The following is a 22318-nucleotide window of genomic DNA, read 5'->3' on the forward strand; positions in this document are numbered from 1 at the left end:
AGTGGTTGTGCTTTGAGCCTGTGATAACATGGTGTTCTGTTTGCAGAGAAACCGGACAAAAAATGATAAGGCTAAGTATCCATCAAGCTAAATCTATTCAGATGTTGCGTCTTCAATCTTAGGCTGTATCTCATCTACGTTTTGATGTCAAATGTCCTTTCTTTTATGAATTGTTGATAGTGGGTGATGTTCCTTTTAATGCCCTTATTTGGCAAAATTAAAAACTTGGCTCTTCAGTGTTGGCCTTCCATTTTTTTTTTTTTTTTTTTTGCAATTTTACTTGTCTATGAAATTTTAAAGATGAGACTGGAGAACCTAGAGGTAAGGGTACTTATTATGGGAGGATAGAAAGTACATTTTATTTCTAGGTGCTCAAGGCCCACTGTGTATCCTACAAAGACTTGTTTTTGCTCTCCATTCTTCTGTTTTCTAAGGACTTTCATTTCATTCTCCCCAGTAGGCCCTGGGTGTTAGCAATGCAGGCAGTGGAATGACTTATTCAAGGACACACAATTGAGAGGTGGCAGGTTCCAGATTTCTCACCCATTCCCTGTCCATCTCATCACACTGCTGGGTCCAGGGGTGGTAGGTCTGGGTCCGAGGTCCCAAAAGCCACTCTGTGTGTCTAGGTCTGTGTGTCTCTAGGCCTGAGTCCAAGGCTCCAAAGGCCATGGCTGACAGCAGAGGATGAGGGAAAAAACAGGGTCTTTGTATGTGGTCCCAACCCAAGGTCTTTCTTGGATTAATAAAAGTCCCTTCCCTTTGATAAAGAGGTTTACAGTTGGAGCACTTTTACAAGTTATTGCTTTGGTCCCCATAGTAGCCCCCAAGGGGGCTGGGCAGGGCTACTAATCTCATTCTATGGATGACAAAGCTGATACCCAGAATGGGAAGGTGACTTGCCCAAGGCCACTCAGTGAGGGCTCTGTCTGTGGGTTGGGTCCTCTCGGTTTCTCAGGCATCTATGGAAAGAAGCTGCTATGAAGAGTTGAAGGTTTCAGAATGTTCATTTCTGTACTGATGTTTTCCAGCTTTTCATGAAGTGGGAGGCTATGACGCCTTCATGGAAAAGTACATGAAAGCCATTCCAACCCTAGTGTCTGATGGCAACACCACCTTTCAGGAAAAATGCTACACTCCAAGGGCCGACTCCTTCCACATCTTCCGAGATCCCCTCACGGGAGACCTCCCATGGCCTGGGCTCATCTTTGGGATGACCATCCTTGCCTTGTGGTACTGGTGCACAGATCAGGTACCCAAGCTGGATGTGTGGGATGGACAGAGTCTTCCCCAGGGCCCTACAGGAACTTCTGTCTGTCTGTGGTTTGTAGGGTTGGGACAGGGAGGGGAGAGCTCAGGTGGTTCGTGAGTTGCCTTTCCCCAGTGATACAGGAGTGCCAGGTCAATGACCCAAGATGGTGAAGCTGGGAAGTACAAAGGTGTCACAGGGTCTCTGGTCTGCACAGCTCCCTTACTGGGCTTTTTCTGGCAGGTCATTGTACAGCGCTGCCTCTCAGCCAAGAATATGTCTCACGTGAAGGCCGGCTGCACCCTGTGTGGATATCTAAAGCTGCTGCCCATGTTCATCATGGTGATGCCAGGAATGATCAGCCGCATTCTGTACACAGGTAATAACTTCTGCTGGACCCACAAACCGTTCTCCCTTTTTCTGGCTCCAAGTCACTTCTAAAGCTCTATAGCTTCCTGCTTCCTCCTTTTTTTTTTTTTTTTTTTTTGAGACCAGGTCTCACTCTGTCACCCAGGCTGGAGTGCAGTGGTGTGATCATTGCTCACTGCAGTCTCCAACTCTAACTCCTGGGCCCTAGTGACCTTCCTGCTTCAGCCTCCTGAGCAGCTGGGACTACAGGTATGTACCACCATGCCTGCCTAATTTTTAATTTTTTTTTTTTTTGTAGCGATGGGATTTTGCTATGTTGCTCAGGCTGGTCTCGAACTCCTGGCCTCAAGTGATCTTCCTGCCTTGGCCTTCCAAAGTGCTGGGATTATAGGCATGAGCCACCGCGCCTGGCCGTCTTCTTTATTTGTTATGGTCATATCCAAGCATTATTGTTCCTCTGCTAGACAGTGAGCAACTTGAGGGAACTTTTGGAGTTGTCTTCCCTGGTTTCTTACGTTGACAATTGTTTCCTCCTTTTTTTTTTTTTTTTTTTTTTCCACATCTTCTAAAGTTATGACATGCCTCCAGGTCACTTCTCCCTAATAATATTTGCTCAACTGTTGCTCAATCTCTTGCTCTCTGCCTTCCACCCTGAATGTTTCTTTGATTCCTTTCCTCCTTTGCCTAGAAATTGTCTTTCTTCCTTAGTCAGAGCTCATCAATGTGTCAGGGCCAGCAGGGTGGGGCAGGCACCAAAGGGTTCTGTGGAGAGCTGCACTCCTGAGGAACCATTTCAGGGCCTTGGAAAGGAATATCCTGTTTGAAACCTGGTTTTAAGAAGGTGAATTTTGGCCGGGCACGGTGGCTCACGCCTGTAATCCCAGCACTTTGGGAGGCTGAGGCGGATGGATCACGAGGTCAGGAGATCGACAGTGAAACCCTATCTCTACTAAAAATACAAAAAATTAGCCAGGCGTGGTGGCAGGCACCTGTAATCCCAGCTACTCAGGAGGCTGAGGCAGGAGAATGGCGTGAACCCAGGAGGCAGAGCTTGCAGTGAGCCAAGATCGCTCCACTGCACTCCAGCCTGGGCTACAAAGCGAGACTCTGTCTCAAAAAAAAAAAAAGAAGGTGAATTTTGGAAATATTTCCCCAATGTCCACTTGCTGACGTGGCTCTCCATCTCTTCCCAGACAAAATTGCCTGTGTCGTCCCCTCAGAATGTGAGAAATATTGCGGTACCAAGGTTGGCTGTACCAACATTGCCTATCCAACCTTAGTGGTGGAGCTCATGCCCAATGGTGAGAGTCTTTCTTGGGAGGTTGGTAGGGTCTTTCTTGGGAGGCTGATTGGGTTTAGGCACCACCTAGATTCCTGTGGACCTTCTGGGCAAAGCCATTTCTTAGCCAGGGGGGTTAGAAGGGAAAGCATCATTGTGGGTGTCCCCAGTTTTTGGACATGTCCTCTCTCAGTGGGAAGGAGACATATGACTTGGTTGGGTTCTAAGAGTTCTGGGACTTGCCCATTAGTCAGGCTTGGAAAGGAGATGATCTGAAAACTTGTTAGAGAAGAACATGACTTTCCATACTCATACAGACGGTCTTTCAAAGCTCTCCAACAGTGGATGTAAATTAGCACACCCATTATGGAGAACTGGATGGTGGTCCCTCAAAAAATTAAAAATAGAACTACCATATGATCTAGCAATCCTATGACTAGGCATATAGCCAAAGGAAATGAAATCAGTGTTTTGAAGAGATATCTGCTCTCCTATGTCCACTGTAGCATTATTCACAGTAGTCAAGATGTGGAATCAATATAAATGCCTATCAATGAATGAATGGATGAATGGATAAAGAAAATGTAATATACAGTATATACACAATGGGATACTATCCAGCCTCAAAAAGAAGGAAATTATGTCATTTATGACAACATAAATGAACCTGGAGAATATTATGTTTAGTGAAATAATTTAGACTCAAATAAATACCACATATTCTCACTTATATGTAGAGCCTTAAAAAGTCAAATTTGTAGAAGCAGAGAGTAGAATGGTGGTTACTAGGGGTTGGGGTGGGGATCTGGGAAGATGTTGGTCAATGGATACAAAATTTCAGGTAAGAGGAATAAGTTCAAGAGATCTATTGTACAACATAGTGACTATAGTTAATAACAATGTATTGTATACTTGAAAATTGCCAAGAGTAGATTTTCAGTGTTCTCACCCCAAAAAATGTTAAGTATGTAAGGTAATGCATATATTTGCTAATTAGCTCAATTGAGCTAATGTATAGATATTTCAAGACATCATATTTTATACCCTCAATATATACAACTTTTACTTGCCAATTAAAAAATATTTTTAAAAAGCTCTCCAACAGATGTTAAAATGAAGGTTTAAACTAGGTCCAAGGGGTTTTGTCTAGAGAATGAATTGACTTTTATGCTCTTCCAAGGAAACACATGGGGGAAGAGGCAAGATTTCAGCTCTAGAATGAGGGAGTCTGAGGCAGGAGATGGATGGCATTCAAGGCGGCTTGTCACCATAAAGAATCTGTTTTCCTAGGAGACTGAGTGAGTACTTAGCTGTGACTCCCGAATAGCTAGAGTTTTGTAGTTGACCTGTGGGATTACAGTCATGTTTCAGAAAAATCTCCTAATTCTGGCTCAAGGGATACAAATCTGGCTAGGGGGTTAGGTTAGGGCGTTTCAGGAGAACAAAACTTCAAAGTTATTACCTAGAAAAATTTAGAATAAACCTATAAAATTGTATTACTGAAAAGAAACTTAGAGACTAGTCAAATTCTTTCATTTTACACTTGGGGAAATGGAAGCCAACAGAGGGAAGGTGAGTTTTCCAGGGCCAGGCAGGAACGTGGTGTCTGGCATTTGGCCTGCTTAACGCTGCTCAAGGCTGGAATTGAGGAATTCGGGAGAGTCTTTTAAAAAATTTAAAAACTACAAACTTCATGCCTGACTTCGGGCAAACCATTTTTATTCAAATTATATAAAAATGGGAATAATACTTAACTAGCCTACTGAGCTGGGCTGCTTATTCATAAGGTTACAATTAGCAGGAGTCACAGTGACTCTTCTAGAAAAGTTCTGGCATGGATTGCACTGGCCTCTGTGGAGTGTTTATGTTATTCCGTTAGGTAGGCAGACCCTCCTAGTCAGGACTAAACATTATGCGGGAGTGGACTGTGCACAGTAGAAAGATGTGTGGCATGCAGAACGAAATGCTGTGCTTCCCTGTGCCATTGCTAGTCCCTCCTCTTGGTTGTAATCTGGCTTCAGTAAATACTGCATTCCTTTTTTTTTTTTTTTTTTTTTTTTTTTTGAGATGGAGTCTTGCTCTTATCACCCATGCTGGAGTGCAATGGTGTGATCTCGGCTCACTGCAACCTCCACCTCCCCAGTTCAAGCAATTCTCCTGCCTTAGCCTCTGGAGTAGCTAGGATTACAGGCACCTGCCACCACACCCAGCTAATTTTTTTGTATTTTTAGTACAGACGAGGTTTCACCACGTTGGCCACGCTGGTCTCAAACTCCTGACCTCAGGTGATCCACTCGCCTTAGCCTCCCAAAGTGCTGGGATTACAGGTGTGAGTCACCATGCCCAGCCTACTGTATTCCTTAATGACCTCCCTGTGCTAGACTAAATAGATATTTTCCATTCCTCACCTTACTGGACCCCTCAGTGGCATTCGGCATTATCGATCACTCATCCTCCTTGAGTTGTTCTCTTTTCTTGGATTCCATCATACTGTATTCTCCTGTTTGTCTTTTTAAATTTTCCCCATCCTCTCTGGCTGCTCCTTTTCATTCCATTTGCAGATTCAGCCTCCTCCACTCAGCAAGTAGGTGATCCTCCCACCAATCCACACCAACTTGTATCTATTTTGTCTCCTAATGTATGTCTCTCTATTTTTACTTTTGTTACCCTAGTCTGGTAGACCATTAGTTTTTGCCTGGACCACTGTAAAATTATGCACTGTAAAATTATGTTCAGCAAATATTTGTTGAGTAATTAAATGAATGGGGTCTGATAAGAGTGTCATAGAGTGGGGAAAGTTCTATCCCAGCTTACCAATTTCAAGGCAAAGTGGTCCTGAACAAATGGCAGAGCTAGGGCTGAAAGCCCTTCCTACTAACTCCTTGAAATGGACCTTTATCAACTGAAAAATGAGATAATTGGACTTGATGATCTTTATAACTTCTATATCTCTGATAGTTTGTGATCTACACCACACAAACTCAGAAACAGCCATTAAAAAAACCTCCCAACAAATGACAAAATAATTAGAATAGGCAGCCTTTATAATTCATCTTGCAAGGCTGTAGGTGAGACCATACATTATTTAAAGATATAAAACCTAGAGGAATGACAGAATTGTGTTCCAAAAAGATCTCAAGAGGCATGAATGCTGACTCAGATCTAACAAGCTGAAGTTTAATAGAGGTATAAGTGAAGTTCTAAACATTTGGGTCTCCTAAATGCAGTTAGATAGGAATATAGAGAAGAGAGAGTTCAAGGGAACATGAGTTGTCTTTGAATATATCAAAGATGGCAAAATGGATAAGGAGTAAGACCTGTTCTGTTGGGTACCATGAGGACTACATTTGATGCTATAGAGAGGTAGATTTCAGCCTACTCAGAACTGTCTGAGGGCAGGTTCCCTGTAGGGTAGGAGATTTCCTGTTGCTGTAGAGTTGGGCAGAGGAATGTTGTGGAAGGGATTCATGTATCAGATGGATAATAGATCTAGGTGATCCTAAGGTTACTTTTACTCCTGAGACTGTAAAACTCTTGTTAGTGGGTCCTCAGCTTGGCCTGGCCTTCTAGCCTCAGCAGGTGTCCCCCTGTGCACTCCTTGGTATGGGAAGAATAATAGAGATTATAGCCAACCAGGCTTGCTATAATTGAGAAAACTTTAATAACAAGAGTTCCGTATTCCTATTTGGGAAGGTGTAGTATTCCGTATTCTGATTTGGGAAGGTATCCCTGTTTAACACATCAAGAAATGAGGCCTAGGGGTGGAGCCAAGATGGCCGAATAGGAACAGCTCCAGTCTCCAGCTCCCAGCCCCAGCGACACAGAAGACGGGTGATTTCTGCATTTCTGCTTGAGGTACTGGTTTCATCTCACTAGGGAGTGCCTAACAGTGGGTGCAGGACAGTCGGTGAAGCGCACTGTGCGCGAGCCGAAGCAGGGCGAGGCATTGACTCACTCGGGAAGCGCAAGGGGTCAGGGAGTTCCCTTTCCTAGTCAAAGAAAGGGGAAGCAGACAGCACCTGGAATATCGGGTCAGTCCCACCCTAATTGCGCTTTTCCAACGGGCCTGGAAAACGGCACACTAGGAGATTGTGTCCCGCACCTGGCTCGGAGGGTCCTATGCCCACGGAGTCTTGCTAATTGCTAGCACAGCAGTCTGAGATCAAGCTGCGAGGCGGCAGCAAGGCTGGGGGAGGGGCGCCCGCCATTGCCCAGGCTTGCTTAGGTAAACAAAGCAGCCAGGAAGCTCGAACTGGGTGGAGCCCACCACAGCTCAAGGAGGCCTCCCTGCCTCTGTAGGCTCCACCTCTGGGGGCAGGGCACAGACAAACAAAAACTCTGCAAGAACTTCCACAGACTTAAATGTCCCTGTCTGACTGACAGCTTTGAAGAGAGTAGTGGTTCTCCCAGCACGCAGCTGGAGATCTGAGAACAGTCAGACTGCCTCCTAAAGTGGGTCCCTCACCCCTGAGCAGCCTAACTGGGAGGCACCCCCCCAGTAGGGACAGACTGACACCTCATTCAACCCGGTACTTCTCTGAGACAAAACTTTCAGAGGAACTATCAGACAGCTGAATTTGTGGTCTCACGAAAATCTGCTGTTCTGCAGCCACCGCTGCTGACACCCAGCCAAACAGGGTCTGGAGTGCACCTCTAGTAAACTCCAACAGACCTGCAGCTGAGGGTCCTGTCTGGTAGAAGGAAAACTAACAAACAGAAAGGACATCCACACCAAAAACCCATCTGTACATCACCATCATCAAAGACAACAAGTAGATAAAACCACAAAGATGGGGAAAAAACAGACCAAAAAAACTGGAAACTCTAAAAAACAGAGCACCTCTCCTCCTCCAAAGGAACGCAGTTCCTCACCAGCAACGGAACAAAGCTGGATGGAGGATGACTTTGATGAGTTGAGAGAAGAAGGCTTCAGACGATCAAACTACTCTGAGCTACGAGAGGAAATTCAAAACAACAGCAAAGAAGTTAAAAACTTTGAAAAAAAATTAGAAGAATGGATAACTAGAATAACCAATGGAGAGAAGGGCTTCAAGGAGCCGATGGAGCTGAAAGCCAAGTTTCGAGAACTACGCGAAGATTGCAGAAGCCTCAGTAGCAGATGTGATCAACTGGAAGAAAGGGTATCGCTGATGGAAGATGAAATGAATGAAATGAAAAGAGAAGGGAAGTTTAGAGAAAAAAGGATAAAAAGAAATGAACAAAGCCTCCAAGAAATTTGGGACTATGTGAAAAGACCAAACCTACGTCTGATTGGTGTACCTGAAAATGATGGGGAGAATGGAACCAAGTTGGAAAACACTCTGCAAGATATTATCCAGGAGAACTTCCCCAATCTAGCAAGGCAGGCCAGCATTCAGATTCAGGAAATACAGAGAACGCCACAAAGATACTCCTCGAGAAGGGCAACTCCAAGACACATTATTGTCAGATTCACCAAAGTTGAAATGAAAGAAAAAATGTTAAGGGCAGCCAGAGAGAAAGGTCGGGTTACCCACAAAGGGAAGCCCATCAGACTAACAGCTGATCTCTCAGCAGAAACTCTACAAGCCAGAAGAGAGTGGGGGCCGATATTCAACATTCTTAAAGAAAAGAATCTTCAACCCAGAATCTCCTATCCCGCCAAACTAAGCTTCATAAGTGAAGGAGAAATAAAACACTTTACAGACAAGCAAACGCTGAGTGATTTTGTCACCACCAGGCCTGCCCTAAAAGAGCTCCTGAAGGAAGCACTAAACATGGAAAGGAACAACCGGTACCAGCCACTGCAAAAACATGCCAAATTGTAAAGACCATCGAGACTAGGAAGAAACTATAGCAACTAACGAGCAAAATAACCAACTAACATCATAATGACAGGATCAGATTCACACATAACAATATTAACGTTAAATGTAAATGGGCTAAATGCTCCATTCAAAAGACACAGACTGGCAAACTGGATAAGGAGTCAGGACCCATCAGTGTGCTGTATTCAAGAAACCCATCTCACATGCAGAGACACACATAGACTCAAAATAAAGGGATGGAGGAAGATCTATCAAGCAACTGGAAAACAAAAAAAGGCAGGGGTTGCAATCCTAGTCTCTGATAAAATAGACTTTAAACCAACAAAGATCAAAAGAGACAAAGAAGGCCATTACATAATGGTAAAGGGATCAATTCATCAAGAAGAGCTAACTATCCTAAATATATATGCACCCAACACAGGAGCACCCAGATTCATAAAGCAAGTCCTGAGTGACCTACTAAGGGACTTAAACTCCCACACAATAATAATGGGAGATTTTAACACCCCACTGTCAGCATTAGACAGATCAACGAGACAGAAAGTTAACAAGGATATCCAGGAATTGAACTCAGCTCTACATAAAGTGGACCTAATAGACATCTACAGAACTCTCCACCCCAAGTCAACAGAATATACATTTTTTTCAGCACCACACCACACCTATTCCAAAATTGACCACATAGTTGGAAGTAAAGCTCTCCTCAGCAAATGTAAAAGAACAGAAATTATAACAAACTGTCTCTCAGACCACAGTGCAATCAAACTAGAACTCAGGATTAAGAAACTCACTCAAAACCGCTCTACTACATGGAAACTGAACAACCTGCTCCTGAATGACTATTGGGTACATAATGAAATGAAGGCAGAAATAAAGATGTTCTTTGAAACCAACGAGAACAAAGACACAACATACCAGAATCTCTGGGACACATTCAAAGCAGTGTGTAGAGGGAAATTTATAGCACTAAATGCCCACAAGAGAAAGCAGGAAAGATCCAAAATTGACTCCCTAACATCACAATTAAAAGAACTAGAAAAGCAAGAGCAAACACATTCAAAAGCTAGCAGAAGGCTAGAAATAACTAAAATCAGAGCAGAACTGAAGGAAATAGAGACACAAAAAACCCTTCAAAAAATTAATGAATCCAGGAGCTGGTTTTTTGAAAAGATCAACAAAATTGATGGACCGCTAGCAAGACTAATAAAGAAGAAAAGAGAGAAGAATCAAATAGATGCAATAAAAAACGAAAAAGGGGATATCACCACCGATCCCACAGAAATACAATCTACCATCAGAGAATACTACAAACACCTCTATGCAAATAAACTAGAAAATCTAGAAGAAATGGATAAATTCCTCAACAAATACACCCTCCCAAGACTAAACCAGGAAGAAATTGAATCTCTGAATAGACCAATAACAGGTTCTGAAATTGTGGCAATAATCAATAGCTTACCAACCAAAAAGAGTCCAGGACCTGATGGATTCACAGCCGAATTCTACCAGAGGTACAAGGAGGAACTGGTACCATTCCTTCTGAAACTATTCCAATCGATAGAAAAAGAGGGAATCCTCCCTAACACATTTTATGAAGCCAGCATCGTCCTGATACCAAAACCTGGCAGAGACATAACCAAAAAAGAGAATTTCAGACCAATATCCTTGATGAACATTGATGCAAAAATCCTCAATAAAATACTGGCAAACCGAATCCAGCAGCACATCAAAAAGCTTATCCACCATGATCAAGTGGGCTTCATCCCTGGGATGCAAGGCTGGTTCAACATACGCAAATCAATAAATGTAATCCAACATATAAACAGAACCAAAGACAAAAACCACATGATTATCTCAATAGATGCAGAAAAGGCCTTTGACAAAATTCAACAACCCTTCATGCTAAAAACTCTCAATAAATTAGGTATTGATGGGACGTATCTCAAAATTATAAGAGCTATCTACGACAAACCCACAGCCAATATCATACTGAATGGGCAAAAACTGGAAGCATTCCCTCTGAAAACTGGCACAAGACAGGGATGCCCTCTCTCACCGCTCCTGTTCAACATAGTACTGGAAGTTCTGGCCAGAGCAATCAGGCAGGAGAAGGAAATAAAAGGTATTCAATTAGGAAAAGAGGAAGTCAAATTGTCCCTGTTTGCAGATGACATGATTGTATATCTAGAAAACCCCACTGTCTCAGCCCAAAATCTCCTTAAGCTGATTAGCAACTTCAGCGAAGTCTCAGGATACAAAATTAATGTACAAAAATCACAAGCATTCTTGTACACCAATAACAGACAAACAGAGAGCCAAATCATGAGTGAACTCCCATTCACAATTGCTTCAAAGAGAATAAAATACCTAGGAATCCAACTTACAAGGGATGTGAAGGACCTCTTCAAGGAGAACTACAAACCACTGCTCAATGAAATAAAAGAGGATACAAACAAATGGAAGAACATTCCATGCTCATGGGTTGGAAGAATCAATATCGTGAAAATGGCCATACTGCCCAAGGTAATTTATAGATTCAATGCCATCCCCATCAAGCTACCAATGACTTTCTTCACAGAATTGGAAAAAACTACTTTAAAGTTCATATGGAACCAAAAAAGAGCCCGCATCGCCAAGTCAATCCTAAGCCAAAAGAACAAAGCTGGAGGCATCACGCTACCTGACTTTAAACTATACTACAAGGCTACAGTAACCAAAACAGCATGGTACTGGTACCACAACAGAGACATAGATCAATGGAACAGAACAGAGCCCTCAGAAATGATGCCACATAGCTACAACTATCTGATCTTTGACAAACCTGACAAAAACAAGAAATGGGGAAAGGATTCCCTATTTAATAAATGGTGCTGGGAAAACTGGCTAGCCATATGTAGAAAGCTGCAACTGGATCCCTTCCTTACACCTTATACAAAAATTAATTCAAGATGGATTAAAGACTTATATGTTAGACCTAAAACCATTAAAATCCTACAAGAAAACCTAGGCAATACCATTCAGGACATAGGCGTGGGCAAGGACTTCATGTCTAAAACACCAAAAGCAATGGCAACAAAAGCCAAAATCGACAAATGGGATCTCATTAAACTAAAGAGCTTCTGCACAGCAAAAGAAACTATCATCAGAATTAACAGGCAACCTACAGAATGGGAGAAAATTTTTGCAACCTACTCATCTGACAAAGGGCTAATATCCAGAATCTATAATGAACTCAAACAAATTTACAAGAAAAAAACAAACAACCCCATCAAAAAGTGGGCAGAGGACATGAACAGACACTTCTCAAAAGAAGACATTTATGCAGCCAGAAAACACATGAAGAAATGCTCATCATCACTGGCCATCAGAGAAATGCAAATCAAAACCACAGTGAGATACCATCTCACACCAGTTAGAATGGCCATCATTAAAAAATCAGGAAACAACAGGTGCTGGAGAGGATGTGGAGAAATAGGAACACTTTTACACTGTTGGTGGGACTGTAAACTAGTTCAACCATTGTGGAAGTCAGTGTGGCGATTCCTCAGGGATCTCGAACTAGAAATACCATTTGACCCAGCCATCCCATTACTGGGTATATACCCAAAGGACTATAAATCATGCTGCTATAAAGACACATGCACACGTATGTTTATTGCGGCACTATTCACAATAGCAAAGAGTTGGAACCAACCCAAATGTCCAACAACGATAGACTGGATTAAGAAAATGTGGCACATATACACCATGGAATACTATGCAGCCATAAAAAATGATGAGTTCGTGTCCTTTGTAGGGACATGGATGAAACTGGAAAACATCATTCTCAGTAAACTATCGCAAGGACAAAAAACCAAACACCGCATGTTCTCACTCATAGGTGGGAATTGAACAATGAGAACTCATGGACACAGGAAGGTGAACATCACACTCCGGGGACTGTTGTGGGGTGGGGGGAGGGGGGAGGGACAGCATTAGGAGATACACCTAATGCTAAATGACGAGTTAATGGGTGCAGGAAATCAACATGGCACATGGATACATATGTAACAAACCTGCACATTGTGCACATGTACCCTAAAACCCTAAAGTATAATAAAAAAAATAAAAAAAATAAAAAAATAAAAATAAAAATAAAAAAATAAATAAAAAAAAAAAAAAAAAAAAAAGAAATGAGGCCTAGAGCTTGACGTAACTTGCTTATGATCAGAGTTAGAAATACAGCCTTGTCTTTCAAAAAAAAAAAAAAAACTTAATTGAGCTTAAATTCACCTACCCTACAATTCCCTCATTTAAAATGTACAATTCAGTGGTTTTTTAAGTATATTCACAGAGTTGTGCAAGCGTCGCTGAAATAAATTTTAGAAAATTTGTGTCATGCCATAAAGAAATCCTATACCTGCTAATGAAATGAGCAGACTCTCCCTATTTCACCCCAACCTCCCAGTCCTTGGCAACCACTAACATACTTTCTGTATTCCTAGATTTGCCTATTCTGGATATTTCATATAAATAGAATCATATAATACGTGTTTTTTTGTGACTTGCTTCTTTTACTTAACATAATGTTTGCAAGGTTCATCTGTGTCCTAGCATGTATTTGTATGTCATTCCTTTTTATTGACGAATAATATTCCATCACATGTTTACCCACTTGTCAATTGCTTATGCATTTTGTTTATCCACTTATCATTTGGTGGACATTTGTGTTGCTCCTCCTTTTTGGGTATTACAAGTAATAATATTACAAACATTAATGTGTGAGTTTTTGAGTGGACATATGTTTTCGTTTCTCTTGGGTAGAGAGAAATGAAATTCCACCTAGGAATGGAATTGATGGGTAATACGGTAGCTGAATGTTTAACCATCTGAAGAACTGACTGACCCAGACTATTTTCTGCAGTGGCTGTACCATTTTACATTCCTGCCATCAATATATGAAGGTCCCCATTTCTCCACATCTCCACTCACACTTGTTATTTCTGTTTTTTAAAAATTTATTATTATAGCTATCCTAGTGGGTACAAAGTATTATCCCACTATGGCTTTGATTTGAATTCCCCTGATGTCAAGCATCTTTTCATGTCATTATTGGCTATTTGTATAGCTTTGGAGAAGTGTCTATTCAGATCCTTTGGCATTTTAAATTGAGTTGTCATTTTATTATTGAATTTTAGGAGTTCTTTATATGTTCTATATATTAGACCTTTATCAGATATATGATTTGCACATATTTTCTCCCAATCTGTGGATGTCTTACTTTCTTGAGAGCCCCATCTTTTGAATCATAGTTTAAATCTCTTTCTGTTATATCATAAATATTTCAAGTGAGAGACCTTATAAAAATCCCCTCAGATGGAAACACACACACACACACACACACACACCCACCCCACCACCTTCACCATCACCACCACCATCATCATCGTCCAGTTGCAAAGTATTCACCTCAAGTATGTTGTGTCTCCGGCTCTTTGTGGCTGCTGTGGGCTTATAATGGGCTAATAAATTTAAAGCCATAGGACGACTTCTTAAAGCTTCTAGTCTTTTTGGAGAGAGAAATTGGATAACATGGCATGGTTTCAGAAGGCAAACAAATCCTGAGTCCTCATATATTTTTCAACTACAAAAGAGCTGAAGGTGCTGTTATGTGCCACTCAAAAATCCTTCTCTTCCAGGACTGCGAGGCCTGATGCTGTCAGTCATGCTGGCCTCCCTCATGAGCTCCCTGACCTCCATCTTCAACAGCGCCAGCACCCTCTTCACCATGGACATCTACACCAAGGTCCGCAAGAGAGCATCTGAGAAAGAGCTCATGATTGCCGGAAGGTAAATGCAACTTCCCCCAAGACCACAAAAGCTTGAATGATCAGAGAGGTTCCATCTGTGTTACCCCTCAAGCTAGGGAAGGTTGGCAGATGCCTGGGTAGAATGGGAATAATTTCTGTGGCTGGTTATATTTGCCATTCGGTGGCATTTAACTTTATTTACTTATTATTTTATTTTTAAATTTTTTATTTCCATTCATGTGTGGGAAACAGGTGGTGTTTGGTTACATGAGTAAGCTCTTCAGTGGTGATTTGTGAGATTTTGGTACACCATCACTCGAGCATTATACACTGAACCCAATTTATAATCTTTTATCCCTCACCCCCCTCGCACCCGTTTCCCCTGAGTCCCCAAAGTCCACTGTATCATTCTTATGCCTTTGCAACCTCATAGCTTAGCTCCCACTTATAAGTGAGAACATATGATGTTTGGTTTTCCATGCCTGAATTTTTTCACTTAGAATAATAGTCTCCAGTTTCATCCAGTTGCTGCGAATGCCATTAATTCGTTCCTTTTTATGGCTGAGTAGTATTCCATCATATGTATATATACACCATAATTTCTTTATCCACTTGTTGATTAGTGGGCATTTGGTCTGGTTCCATATTTTTGCAATTATGAATTGTGCTGCTATAAACCTGCGTGTGCAAACATCTTTTTTGTATAATGACTTCTTTTCCTCTGGGTAGATACCCAGTAGTGGGATTGCTGGATCAAATGGTAGTTCTACTTTTAGTTCTTTAAGGAATGTCCATACTGTTTTCCATAGTGGTTGTATTAGTTTACATTCCCACCAACAGTATAAAAGTGTTCTTTTCACCACATCCACACCAATATCTATTGTTTTTTTATTTTTAAATTACAGTCATTCTTGAAGGAGTAAGGTGATTATTTTTTCCTTGCTAATTTGTTTGAAATTTTTTTGTAGATTCTGGATATTAGTCCTTTGTTGGAAGTATAGATTGTGAAGATTTTCTCCCACTGTGTGGGTTGCCTGTTTACTCTGCTGACTGTTCCTTTTGCTGTGCAGAAGCTCTTTAGTTAAGTCCCACCTATTTATCTTTGTTTTTGTTGCATTTGCCTTTGGGTTCTTGGTCGTGAACTCTTTGCCTAAGCCAATGCCTAGGAGGGTTATTCTGACGCTTTCTTCTAGAATTTTTATAGTTTCAGGTCTTAGATTTAAGTCCTTGAATTATCTCCAGTTGATTTTTGTATAAGGTGAGAGATGAGTATCCAGTTTTATTCACCTGCATGTGGCTTGCCAATTATCCCAGCACTATTTGTTGAATAGGGTGTCCTTTCCCCACTTTATATTTTTGTTCGGTTTGTCAAAGATTAGTTGGCTCTAAGTATTCTCTAAGTATTTGAGTTTATTTCTGGATTCTCTTATTCTGTTTCATTAGTCTCTGTGCCTATTTTTATATCAGTACCATGCTGTTTTGGTGGCTCTGGCCTTATAGTATAGTTTGAAATCAGGTAATGTGATTTGTTCTTTTTGCTTAGTCTTGCTAAGTCTTTGCTTAGTCTTGCTTTGGCTATGTGAGCTCTTTTTTTGGTTCCATATGAATGTGAGTATTGTTTTTCCTAGTTCTGTGAAGAATGATGGTGGTATTTTGATGTGAATTGCATTGAATTTGTAGATTGCTTTTGGCAGTATGGTCATTTTCACAATATTGGTTCTACCCATCCATGAGCATGGGATGTGTTTCCATTTGTTTGTGTCGTCTGTGATTTCTTTCAGCAGTGTTTTGTAGTTTTCCTTGTAGAGGTTTTTCACCTCCTTGGTTAGGTATATTCCTAAGTCTTTTTTCCTTTCTTTTCTTTTCTTTTCTTTTCTTTTCTTTTCTTTCTCTTCTCTCTCTCTCTCTTTTTTTTGCAGCTATTGTAAAAGCGGTTGAGTTCTTGATTTGATTGTCAGCTTGGTCACTGTTGATGTATAGCAGAGCTACTGATTTGTGTACATTAATTTTGTGTCCTGAAACTTTGCTGAATTCATTTATCAGTTCTATGAGCATTTTGGAGGAGTCTTTAGGGTTTTCTAAGTATATGATTGTATCATCAGCAAGCAGCGACAGTTTGACCTCCCCTTTACTGATTTGGATGCTGTTCATTTCTTTCTTTTGTCTGATTGCTCTGGCTAGGACTTCCAGTACTATGTTGAATACAAGTGGGTGAGAGTGGGCATCCTTGTCTTTTTCCAGTTCTCAGAGGGAATGCTTTCAACTTTTCCCTTTTTGGTGTTATATTGGCTGTGGGTCTGTCATAGATGGCTTTTATTACATTGAGGTATGTCCCTTTTATGCCAATTTTGCTGAGGATTTTAATCATAAAGGATGCTGGATTTTGTCAAATGCTTTTTCTGTGTCTATTGAGATGATCATGTGATTTTTGTTTTTAATTCTGTTCATGTGATGTGTCACACTTATTGACTTGCATATGTTAAACCGTCCCTGCATCCCTGGTATGAAACCCACTTGATCATGGTGGATTATCTTTTTGATATATTGTGAGATTCAGTTAGCTAGTATTTTGTTAAGGATTTTTGCATCTATGTTCATCAGGGATATTGGTCTGTAGTTGTCGTTTTTTGTGATGTCCTTTCCTGGTTTTGGTATTAGGGTGATACTGGCTTCATAGAATGATTTAGGGAGGATTCCCTCTTTCTCTGTCTTGTGGAATAGTGTCAATAGGATCGGTACCAATTCTTCTTTGAATGTCTGGTAGAATTCAGCTGTGAATCCGTCTGGTTCTGGACTTTTTTTGGTTGGTAATTTTTAAATTACCATTTCAACTTCGCTGCTTGCTAATGGTCTGTTCAGGGTATCTAATTCTTCCTGATTTAAGCTAGGAGGGTTGTATCTCTCCAGGAATGTATCCATTTCCTCTAGGTTTTCTGGTTTATGCACATAAAGGTGTTCATAGTAGCCTTGAATTATCTTTTATATTTCTGTGGTGTCAGTAGTAATATCTTCTGTTTCATTTCTAATTGTGCTTATTTGGATTTTCTCTCATCTTTTATTGGTTAATCTTGCTAATGGTCTATCAATTTTATTTATCTTTTCAAAGAACCAACTTTTTGTTTCATTTATCTTTTGTATGTTTTTTTTGGTTTCACTTTCTTTTAGTTCTGCCCTGATTTGGTTATTTCCTTTCTTTTTTTTTTTTTTTTTTTTTTTTGAGAAGGAGTCTTGCTCTTTCACCCAGGCTGGAGTGCAGTGGCGCCATCTTGGCTCACTGCAGGCTCCGCCCCTTGGGGTTCACGCCATTCTCCTGCCTCAGCCTCCCACATAGCTGGGACTACAGGGGCCCGCCACCGCGCCCGGCTAATTTTTTTGTATTTTTAGTAGAGACGGGGTTTCACCGTGTTAGCCAGGATGGTCTCGATCTCCTGACCTTGTGATCCGCCCGCCTCGGCCTCCCAAAGTGCTGCGATTACAGGTGTGAGCCACCGCGCCCGGCCGGTTATTTCCTTTCTTCTGCTGGGCTTGGGTTTGGTTTGTTCTTGTTCCTCTAGTTCCTTGAGGTGTGACCTTAGATTGTCTATTGTGCTCTTTCAGACTTTTTGATGTAGGCATTTAGGGCTATGAACTTTCCTCTTAGCACCACCTTTGCTGCATCCCAGAGGTTTTGATAGGTTGTGTCACTATTATCATTCAGTTCAAAAAATTTTAAAATTTCCGTCTTGATTTCATTGTTGACCCAATGATCATTCAAGAGCAGGTTATTTAATTTCCATGTATTTGCATGGTTTTGAAGGTTCCCTTTGAAGTTGATTTCCAGTTTTATTCCACTGTGATCTGAGAGAGTACTTGATATGATTTCAATTTTCTTAAATTTATTTAGACTTGTTTTGTGGCCTATCATATGGTCTACCTTGAAGAATGTTCCATGCACTGAATGAATACAATGTATATTCTGTGGTCGATGGGTAGAATGTTCTGTAAATATCTGTTAAGTCCATTTGTTCCAGGGTATAGTTTAAATCCATTATTCCTTTGTTGACTTTCTGTCTTGATGACCTGTCTAGTGCTGTCAGTGGAGCATTGAAGTCCTCCACTATTATTGTGTTGCTTTCTATCTTATTTCTTAGGCCTAGTAGTAATGCTTTTATACATTTGGGAGGTCCAGTGTTAGGTGGATATATATTTAGGATTGTAACATTTTCCCCTTGGACAAGGCCTTTTATCATTATATAATGTTCCTCTTTGTCTTTTTTAACTGCTGTTGCTTTAAAGTTTCTTTTGAAACTTTAAAGAATATAAGAAGAGCTACTCGTGCTCACTTACGGTGTCCATTTGCATGGGATGTCTTTTTCCACCCTTTTACCTTAAGTTTATGTGAGTCCTTATGTGTTAGGTGAGTTTCTTGAAGGCAGCAGATACTTGATTGATAAATTCTTATTCATTCTGCAATTCCATATCTTTTAAGTGGAGCATTTAGGCCATTTATATTCAATGTTAGTATTGAGATGTGAGGTACTATTCCATTCATCATGCTATTTGTTGAAATACTTCTCCCGTGATCTGGACCTTAAGGTTCCCCAGTGAGGGTCTGTGTTTGGGGGCGGATGATCCCCCTTTCCCACATTCACAGTTTGGGCTCTCACAGTATTTTGGCTGTCTCCTGGGTCCTGCAGGAGCAATCTGCTTCCTTCAGAGGGTCTGTGGATCCTCTTGGCTTTCCTGGTATATTCTTGCAGTAGTTCTTGGAGCAAAAGTTCATGATGCTAGTCTCTGCATGATGCTCTGTCCATCTGAGTGGGAGCTACAATTTAGTCCTGCCTCCTATCTGCCATTTTTTCTAGATCCTCCAGTGGCGTTTAACTTTAAATTGGAGATCACTGAACAATGCCCCTCTGGAGTTAGAAGGGACATAAGAGACACCTAATTTACCCCTCAGGCTGTCATTTGGATTGAGGCTCATCCTGCCTAAATCCAAACAGTCTGGACAGTGGCAGAGACACGACTGGAATCTGCAGCCAACTGACCCCTTGTCCAAGGCTCTTTATACTGCCCCACACTGTCCTCCTCAGCCCCTCACACTGCAGCTCTCCATACTGGCCGTCTTTGAGGCCCACATGCCTCTGATACCTTGACCCCTTGATGCAACATTTTGCAGAATGATTGTGAAGGTTCAATTGTGCTTGTGAATATACTCTGTAAAGTCAGTCTAAAACACCAAGTGCTGCACACATTTCTTGTTGTCAAATGGGCTGATAAATGCAATAGGGTCCTGAAAGCATTAAAGTATCAACACCTGAGTCAGGTGTGCTCATTATCATGATTATCCATGGGGCAGATGCTCTGGACAGAGGATCAACAGGAGCCTTGCTTGTTTTTCTATGGGGCTAATGCAGGTCAACCTCCTTAGGGCAGGTGGACCAAGTCCCTGGGATGTCAGTCAAGGGAGTTTCCCAGTGAGTGCAGGAGGGGTATAGGCTGCTACCTCATAGGTCTCATTTTCAAGATTGGAATGAAGGAAGCAAAGCAAACATGGTGGGCCACTTTCAGTTGACAAGATACCTGGCACCCAAAGGAGATCTGACTGTGCCAGAGGATCTTTACTCTGAGCCATAGAAAGTAGCACTGTTACCTTCATTGATTTTTCCTTAGAAAGGCACTTACTGACTTCTCCAGTTATTTATGTGGTTCAAATGCAATATGCTACAGAAAATGTTTTGTTGCCTTGTGTAGGGATGAATCCCATGGCCCTGAGACTATGTTGGGGCTCACATTTTTGTGTATCCTGTAACTACTGCCCTGGGGCTTGTCCCAGTCCTGGATGAGCTCACAGTGATGTGAAACCATTCCAAACTCTGCTGTGGGGACTGTAAGATCAACCAGGGGCTCAGATAAGGGAGTGATGAGTATGGCATGAGTGGCTGGGAAAGGCTCCTGGGGAAGGGAGAACCTGAGCTAAGTCCATAATGGTGGGTGGGATATGGAAAAGGGGGACAGTGGAAAGGCATTTCAGAGGGAGAAATGTGTGAGTGAAAACATTGCTTTGTGGAGGTCAATTTAAGTTGCAAGTAAGTGAGAAAGGGAATCACAGTCATCTTTCTAATTCAATCAAGAACACAAGTAAGAAGAGCTTGCAAGGACACCTCTAGTCTTTTCAGGACTTGAAGTGAAACTCAGCAGGAGGAGAGGTGGAAATACCTGGTAGTGTTTCTTCCTATCTAGATCATTCCTTTATAAAATCATCTTGCCTAGTGTTTTTATTAATAACTTCATTATTATGAAGAAGAAGACAAAAGGGAAGAAGGGGGAGAAGAATAAAACAATAATAATAGTTTTTACTATTTATTAAGTGCCTGCTATTTGCAAGGTTTTACTCTCACTTAGTTAACTATCATTTAGATTAGTTTTACTATCACTAATTCTTTTTTTATCGGAATTTAAAACTTCTGTTTATCAAAGACACCATTAATCAAATGAAAAGAGAGAAAATATTTGTTAAACATATATCTAACAAAGGATTTATATCCAGAATATGTAAGCAGCTCAATAATAAAACAACCAAATTAAGAAACAGCCAAAAGACTAACAAAGCACATTTAAAAAGTGTTCAATGCTATCACTAGGCATCAGGGAAGTGGAGATCGAAACCATACACACTAAAGTGACTAAAATTTAAAAGATTGATATCAAATGTTGGTGAGAGTGTGGGTCAAACAGAATTCTTATACATGGCTGCTAGCAATGCAAAACAGTACGGGCACTTTGAAAATCAGTCAGGCAGTTTCTCATAAAGTTGGATGCCCATCTACCCTATAATCCAGCAGTATCACTCCTTGATATTTACACAAAAGAATGAAAAAATATGTTTGTAAAAACACATGAATATTCTTGCTCAAGTATACTGCTATAGATCTTAGTTTGTATTGTACACATGATCATATATGGTCTTGTATTGAGGTCATTGGTGTGTATGTCATGTGACTCCCACAGAATATTCTCTCAGTGCATGGGTGTGTTTGTATCACTACTACTGTCACTAATTCTTATTCCCACCTTGCAAGGTCAGTCCTATTCCCAGTTTACAGATGAAGAACTTGAGACTCAGGTTAAGAAATGTCTCCTATGTCACACAGAAATAATAAGAATTTGAATCCAGGACTATCAGGCTCCAAAATTCATACCTTGTTCCCATACTCTATTGCCTCTCAAAATGAGATTCTCTTATGGTGGCGAGTGGGCCTAGGCTACTATTGAAAGTCAAGTGTGTTTCACTAATTCATAGGCATGAATGACTTTCCTATAGGCAAAAAAAAGCTTCAAGCATACATTTTTTTAACTATTTTTTCTTGCTGTGGTCATATTTGCTGCTGGTAGTGGTGGTGGTGGTAGTGTGTATATGTATGTATGCATATGTATAATACATAGCAATATATACTCATGTAGAGGGCCGGGCGCGGTGGCTCACGCCTCTAATCCCAGCACTTTGGGAGGCTGAGGCAGGTGGATCATGAGGTCAGGAGATTGAGACCATCCTGGCTAACATGGTGAAACTATCTCTACTAAAAAAATACAAAAAATTAGCCAGGTGTGGTGGTGGGCGCCTGTAGTCCCAGCTACTCAGGAGCCTGAGGCAGGAGAATGGCGTGAATCTGGGAGGCAGAGCTTGCAGTGAGCGGAGATGCACCACTGCACTCCAGCCTGGGTGACAGAGCGAGACTCTGTCTCAAAAAAAAAAAAAAAAAAAAAAAAAAAAAAAATATATATATATATATATATATATATATATACTCATGTAGAGCTACTTATTGACACTTTGTTGTGGGGG

General features: G+C 41.1%; 1 protein-coding gene across 3 annotated transcripts in view; it reads left to right on the forward strand.

Moving 5' to 3' along the window:
- SLC5A1 (solute carrier family 5 member 1) overlaps nt 1–22318 on the forward strand; it is a 76908-nt gene that overhangs the window by 40723 nt on the left and 13867 nt on the right. For all 3 annotated transcript variants that reach the window (XM_030815208.1, XM_030815209.1, XM_030815210.1), the window contains 4 exons: nt 1032–1252; nt 1493–1628; nt 2812–2919; nt 14383–14533. In XM_030815208.1, coding sequence (XP_030671068.1) covers nt 1032–1252; nt 1493–1628; nt 2812–2919; nt 14383–14533 — 616 coding nt within the window. The remainder of the gene's footprint in view (nt 1–1031; nt 1253–1492; nt 1629–2811; nt 2920–14382; nt 14534–22318) is intronic.

This window comes from Nomascus leucogenys, chromosome 7b (assembly GCF_006542625.1).
Source record: "Nomascus leucogenys isolate Asia chromosome 7b, Asia_NLE_v1, whole genome shotgun sequence".
Classification (NCBI taxonomy): domain Eukaryota; kingdom Metazoa; phylum Chordata; class Mammalia; order Primates; family Hylobatidae; genus Nomascus; species Nomascus leucogenys.